Raw genomic sequence first — 7172 nt, forward strand, 5'->3', positions numbered from 1 at the left:
CATAATGTCTTTATTTAGTTCGTTCTTCCCCACAACATATCTCTCCTCCTGCATATTACTCTCTGCTTGCTTCTTTTTTAAATGATTATTTCTGATAATCAGCTTTCCATTTTGCCTTTCTAACCTTATTCGTTCCCTGACCATATCCTCTTTCCTTCGCCTCTCCTGGTAAAGTTCCTCCTTTAACCGGGCCATCTCCTCCTCTTCGCGACTTTCTTTCAATTTACTCTGTGAATTTTGCATTTCAAAGCTTTCCTCTGCCTCTTGTCCCTGTGCCTTTTTGCTTCTTGACTGGTTTACCTTCCCTCCTTCTCGTGGAGTTTGTTTCACCTTTGTCGTGGGAGTTCCTTTTTATTCTTTGTCATCTCGTTTCCTTCAGCCACCTTCCCCTTCTTGGCCTTTCCACCTTGTTTTAGATTGACCTGGCCTCCTTTCTCTGGAGTTGCGTTATTATCTTCCTCGATATGAGTTTTTGCTTCATTGGTTTCCTCCTCATCCTCCTGCGTTCCACTCAGTTCTTTGCTAGATTCTATCGTAAATACCATCAGTTGTTCGGCTCTTCTTTCTTCGCTGGCTTTCTTCCTTTGTTCCATCTTCTTTCTTAACTTCTCCTCGCAGTTATGCACGTCTTTTGTTATACAGTCTTTTGCATCTCTCATATCTCCTCTTATCTCGCCGATTCCACTTGGCGTTGGGAACCGTATCGCCTGGTGATATGTTGACGCGACTCCTTTTATTCCATGTATCCAAGCCCGCCCTATGAGAGGATTGTAGGGAGATGGGATTTCGAAATCCTGGTGGAGGCTCTCTTCCGAAATTTGGTGGGGATGGGATTTCCTCCGTCAGCACCATTGCCTCCCACACTTTTCCACAGTTGTGTTAAGTCGTGGGAGTTTCACATCTTCGAAGATTGGTCCATTGGGCCTCCTTTCCCCGTATCTGGGTCCCTGATTATTCCTAGGTTGGTATCACGTATTGTAGCTTCGTGGCTCATGATTTCTTCGTTTTGACTCCTCATACCTTTGTTGATCAATCCACTCCTGATCTCCACTCGAGACAGCTACAAGCTTTGTTGGGACTGGAACTGTTGGCTCTCCCTTTCCTCGTCTGGGTTCATTCCCTACTGCATGCACCGTCCTTGGTAATAGCCTAGAATTTCCTTCTTTCACTGGGGACAATGTCATTTTGTTGACCTGCCTCTGCTTTTCCTCCAACTCTATGTATTCCTCCTGGTACTCCCTCAACTCATTCATCGTTATCGAGTTTCGAATAATGAATATTTGTGTGTACAACAGGTCCGTTGGGATCAAAGCATTCACGAAGGCTAAGATGAACTTTCGTTTATCAACTCTCCTTGCTAACTCGCTACACACTGTTCTCCATCTCGTGACCAACCCTCGCAAGCTTTCCGCTGGCCTTCTCCTCAGGTTGAACAAAGTCTCTATCCCTGGCCTCAACAAGTTGTCGCTTATATACGTCGTCAAGAATATCTTCTGCAAATCTTTGAATGATGATATTGACTTTTCCGGGAGTCCATCAAACAAGGCTAATGCCTCCCCTGCTAAGCTCGCAGGGAAATATCGACAAAGTATTGCGTCATTTCGTCCCCATTGCATCAGCGAAAGGGTATATTGCTTCAAGTGTTGCACTGCACTTTTCGATCCACTGAATATGCTTGCAAGCGTTGGTAACACGCATTTCTCCGGGATGTCCGCATGCATGATCTCATAAGTGAACGGATACTTATCTGCTTCCTTTATCGCTTCTGCTAATTGCACTCTTCCACCTCTTCGTGAGTTATTTATTAAAGCCGTCATGTATCTCAGCTCGTTTAAAACTTCTTGGTTCAAGTTTCCTCCATCCTCCTCATGGTGACGGCCTCTCATCATGCTAAGCCTCCCTTCGCCTGGTCGTCATCTTTGCTCCTCATCTCGGATAAGATTCGTCTGACGTTGCAGTTCTCCCTACTGCCTCTGTTCCTCCTCATGTCTCCGCCTCTGATCTTCCCATTGTGAGATCTCCAGTGCTCTTCTCAAGTCTCTTTCTTTGTCGACATCCATTCGTCGTCTTCTTCTTCGTCCTCCTACATCTTCCTCGTCGTCATATCTCCTTCGCCGTAGTTCATCTACCTTCGGAGATATAGTGTTTCCTTCCGAATCTATGGCATTCATTTCCACGTTTTCGTTAAGTTTCCGGTTTTGTTGCCTCAACCTAGCATTATGCCTTACCAACTGCACCTGTTGTTCCGCCAAGTCCCGATCCCGTTCTCGTTCACGGTGAAGAGTTTCCCTTAACTGGTCAAACGTCATGTTTTCTTCTCCGATATTCTCTTCCATCTCCTCGCGATTCATCTCCTCCTCGACAACGGTGTCTGTATCGTATGTGTGCACTGAACCTTCCCTGAGGCCATCTTCTTCCGTATGCCGCTGGTTTTCTTCTCGTATGTCTCCCACAGCTGATGTTCCGTCCCGTTCCATCCTTCCCCTCTTATCTGCCAATCGTTTGCTTTTCCTTATTGATATCACATGCGCTGCTCGATCTGATGTTCTAGCCATCAACCTATCCTTATTTAAATTTCAACTGAACTTTTTCCAACCCTAATTATCTAGATCTCCTATTTTCACAACCTCGACTTTCTGGACGCCAAAATGTAACTACGGAAAATCCATACCTACACCCAAACCTTAATTTGTATACCAAATCCTAGATCTATACATTTATTCACAATCAAAATGAAATATAAGTACTAAATGTGCTAGAAATGTAAATGAGACTCATGATTTTTACATGGTTCGATCCATAATGGGATCTACATCCATGGTCCTTCACTGTAAATTTTGGGGTTTACATAAGACTCGATTAATGAGTTTTGGATCTCTAGATCTAGTTTTGGGGAAGAAGATGAAGTTAGAGAAAATAAAGTCTGATCCCTTTCTCTCTCTTAGATATTTTCTTAAGTACTAGAGAATAGAAATCCATTTACAAAAGTCCTTTACCTACAAATTAAGGAAACTATGCTAAGATACTATGTTGACTGTCCTAGGGATGTTACACTATTTCGGCCTTCTTTTGGCGCCACATGTCGAGTATGGTATTTTGGTATCTACAAGAGGTCAAGAGAAGGCGACGATTGGGTGAATTGTATCAATAAACCAGCCCGCGCAATTGCACGGGTTTACTGAACTTGTATCTTATATATATAAGTTAAAATAATTTTTTTTTTCATCGTTAAGTCAAATGATTTATAGATAAGAGGTTAAGTACATGAACTATGGAGTCCCTCCACAATACAAGAGAGACACACCCGACCAAAAACAAATAAGAAAATGGAATGCTACAAGCCAACATCCCAAAAGATGAAAGGAAAAACATTCACCAATCACAAAAAGAGTCCCGAGAAACTACACATCAAGTAGGTCGAAAAAGGTTCAATTCAAATAATTATAAGTTTCATATTTTCTCGGCTCTGCTAATTCTGAACCCGATGGACCTTCTCTTACTTCATGCGTTTCTGGTCGTTTTTGTAAGAGTAAGCAAATGTTGATGGTTCGGAAACACCAACTTCTTCTGCCAAAACTCTTTAAGTTGTGACTTTTTCAATTTACTCTAACATCCCAAGACTTCTTTTTTTATATGTTGTATTAGGAAATACTCTGAAGTTGCAGCTGAGTTTAAGCGAAAATTAATTATTTGTTTTTCAATTTAAATAGCAGACTAACTTAACAATATCAGTGCATTTTTAGTGAAAAACGACATCCACTCTCTTTTGTTATAGGAGCGTACAAGCAATGAAAAAACTATTCGCGTGTGAGGGTGAATCTCTGGTACAAACACATATATGATATGACTCATATGAGTGTGTCCAAACTATTTGCTGCACAGTATCTTTCTAATCTGACTATGAATGAATCCTTCATTCCTTCTTATAAGTAGTTTGACAATGGATGCGGAAGTGATTCGTTTTGTGTAAGCTTTTGTAGACTCTGTGTATGTATACTTCACTTTCATTCACCTGTTAAATTTCCGGGCTCAGTGACAATGAATCCGCTTCTTGCAAGATTTTCACGCGGATCCGCACTCTAATTTGTGCACTGTGCAGCAAATAACGTAGATGTGTATTTGAGACTTAAAGGGCGTAAGGTGTGTCAATTTGTTGAAATGTTGTTATTTCCGTGTAATATCTCTTTAGATTTCTAGAAACGATACTGTGAAAATCTTTGATAAGAAACAAAGTTCATCACAATCTTTTATCATTAAATACAACTTTTCTCAATTTCTTGTATTTTATTTTACAACTTGCAGTAGCTGATAATGAAACCAGAAGTTCTGGTCCAGAACCAACCGCGTTGGCTGAATTTTAAATCATACACTGATACACATACGCATTTTAATTTTTTCTAAAATCTCCTACTGTCTGGGATTGTAGTTTTTTCATGGATACACGTATAGTGACAACGAAAATTGATGTTGTTTGTTTCAAATCAATTGGATACCATTCTCCACAAATAATAACCCATATTTGAAAACTTAATCCTAGCTATAATCTACTCATAATTGTTGTTTCATCTTAAGCGCTCTTTTATTCGCGGTGTCATGAAGCATAGAGAATCAGATAGTTGGATACTATTGAATCGGTGGATAGTATTGAATTTTGATAATAGTTCAACAGGAAGGTCGTCCCAAGTAGATGTTGCATTAACTCACGCACATGTTTATTTATCCAATATATTATTACAGATTATTGGCTATGTGTAAAAATGTTATTATTTTCGTGCAATACCTGTTCAGAATTCAAGAAACGGTGCTGTGTAATATCTCTGATAACAAACAAAGTTCATCACTATCTTTTATCATCAAACACGACGTGTACCTTATTTTTTCTTTAGTGTTGGCTTTAACTTTTACAACTTGCAGTAGGTGATAACAAAACCAAAATCAACCGGTTGGCAGAATACTCAAAGCATACGCATTTTTAGCTTTTATTTTTTCCTGAAATCTTCTCGTTTCTGGGATTGTAGTTTCTTCAGGGAAAAATATCATAGTCACGACGAAAACTGATGCCGTTAGTTTTAAATCAATTCCACAATAACCCATATTTGAGAACTTACTCCTAGAAATTGTCTAGTTATAATTGATGTTGTTTCATCTTAAGCCCTCTTCTATTCACGGTATCAGGAAGCATTGAAAATCAGATCGGTGGATCTTATTGAATACAAAACTCAACATGAATGTCGTCCCAAGTACGAACCAAATAAATACACACAAATCACAAGAAAATAATGTTGTTGCATCAACTCACGCACATGTTGAGTCTCTAAATGCATGCTGATTTCATGCTCCATGTTTGCAACTACATACAAATTTGATATACTTATGTCAGTACTTATATCCTTATTCGTTCGGTAGTATATTGAATGCAAGTTCCTGGTTTAGGACTTTAATTCTCAGTTCAAGAGATTTCACCAACTAAACTCTTAAACCGTAAAAGCCAACTGAGGCCAAGGTGGGGCTTAAAGATATTAGAGAGTAAGTTTAATAAAACAAGTTATACCTGTTGTTAAAACGTGAAAATCACTACATTCTTGAATTAACTTAAGCAAAACTATGTTCTAGTGCATACTTATAACAACTTAAATCCATACTTCATAGAAATTAAGGTAGTTTAACTAAGTCTTCTTAATAACATATTAGTTTAACAGGACGAAAAATATGAACTTTGGCATCAAGGTATATGGACGTCATCTCCTCCATTATCTCCATAGTTATAACATCTCCTACAACCAAATCATTATCTTTCAGAAAAGATGGAACTCCAATAGTTAACCTTCCTTTGCTATTCTTTGGGAAACTCAGTAGCCAGTACTCTTCTTTATCCTCAACATGAGCTTTAATTCTTTTTCCGAGGCTTAGCAAGTGAGTCTGATCAAAGGAAGCAGGTATAGGCTGCCAAGAATATCAAAAATACCAAATAATTTTAAAACATTTTATTAAGGCATAAACACAATAAATTAGATGCTTTGACAAATTTAGATGTTAAACCAAGAACTCACCAAATTACCGATCAAAAAAAAAAAAAAAAAAAAAAAAACGCAAGAACTCACCAGGTATTTGTGGGTGATGTAAGATGGTTGTAAAACAATTGTGAAAAAAGGGTTTTCGGACTGGAACCCATCACCCATCTCAATTGCCCTTTGTCGTCTCCTTCTCATTTCTCTATCCTCATATTTAGTCTTCTTCGAATACTTACGTTTCTTACATTTCTCGTTGTTCTTCTTATGATCTCTGACTTCTTCTTCCTCTGATGATGAGCACAACCATGATGTGTCTTCTTTTTCTTTTTTTCCCTTGTTCTTCTTCTTATGATCTCTGACTTCTTCTTCCTCAGATGATGAACACAACCATGATTTATCTTCTTTTTCCACTTTTTTCTTCTTATGATCTCTGACTTCTTCTTCCTCAGATGATGAACACAACCATGACTTGTCTTCTTTTTCTTCTTTTTTCTGGTTCTTCTTCTTATGATCTCTGACTTCTTCTTCCTCAGATGATGAACACAACTCTTCTTTTTCTTCTTCTTCCTCAGATGAGGAACACGACCATGTTTTATCTTCATCATCTTCTGCTTCTTCATCTTCTTCACTAGTCATGTTGATTTCAGGGAATACTTGCTCTTTAGGTTTATCTTGAAGTCTCCGGCTTCTCCTGGGAAGTGGTTTTGGTCGTTTTGAAACTGTTTTTTTAGGGAATCTAGAAATGTAAACCCTAGATCCACTATCCATGATTCCGAGAGAGAATTCAAATAAGTTATGAAGAAAGAGCAGATAAAGGATTGAAAAATTTGGTGGTAGGCAATTGATGGAGAGGAAAAACTAAATGGGTTCTTGAATCCTGCTGGTTGGTTTTTGAAGGGTTTTAAAGAAGCAATGAGCACAATGAGAAGATGAATGCACTGATACTTAAATGAATAGTCAGTCACTAATGAATGAGTTTCAGTCATTCAGGGTTCGGAGTCTTTATGCCAAGAGACGACAAATGAAAACAGAACAATTCGTACATGCTACTACATCACATACGTTTGCAATGTAATAAAACCTTGATTTATGACGAAAAAAACAAAAAAATATTATTCCTGGCACAATTTAAACCCTTTGAAGTAATTATCCCAAGTCCAA

The 7172-nt window shown here is 38.5% G+C and overlaps 2 protein-coding genes across 2 annotated transcripts; both read right to left on the reverse strand.

The window, feature by feature from the left end:
- Positions 1-968: 968 nt before the first annotated feature.
- On the reverse strand, positions 969-1886 carry LOC113316770. The gene has a single exon (XM_026564919.1). It carries the CDS (start codon positions 1884-1886, stop codon positions 969-971), a length of 918 nt encoding a protein of 305 aa, XP_026420704.1.
- A 3625-nt stretch (positions 1887-5511) lies between these two features.
- On the reverse strand, positions 5512-6952 carry LOC113316966 (B3 domain-containing protein REM19-like). The gene is made up of 2 exons (XM_026565122.1): positions 6102-6952; positions 5512-5943 (listed from the first exon to the last, which is right to left on the reverse strand). The coding sequence occupies exons 1-2, from the start codon at positions 6777-6779 to the stop codon at positions 5677-5679; spliced, it is 945 nt and encodes a 314-aa protein (XP_026420907.1). The 5' UTR covers positions 6780-6952; the 3' UTR covers positions 5512-5676.
- Positions 6953-7172: the final 220 nt, after the last annotated feature.

The sequence above is a fragment of the Papaver somniferum genome, chromosome 10 (genome assembly GCF_003573695.1).
Source record: "Papaver somniferum cultivar HN1 chromosome 10, ASM357369v1, whole genome shotgun sequence".
NCBI lineage: Eukaryota > Viridiplantae > Streptophyta > Magnoliopsida > Ranunculales > Papaveraceae > Papaver > Papaver somniferum.

Coding starts and splice junctions, on each gene's coding strand:
- LOC113316770 (XM_026564919.1), bottom strand. CDS start 1,886: ATGAGAGGCCGTCACCATGAGGAGGATGGAGGAAACTTGAACCAAGAA.
- LOC113316966 (XM_026565122.1), bottom strand. CDS start 6,779: ATGGATAGTGGATCTAGGGTTTACATTTCTAGATTCCCTAAAAAAACA. Junction 5,944..6,101: donor ACATCACCCACAAATACCTG/GTGAGTTCTTGC, acceptor TATTCTTGGCAG/CCTATACCTGCTTCCTTTGA.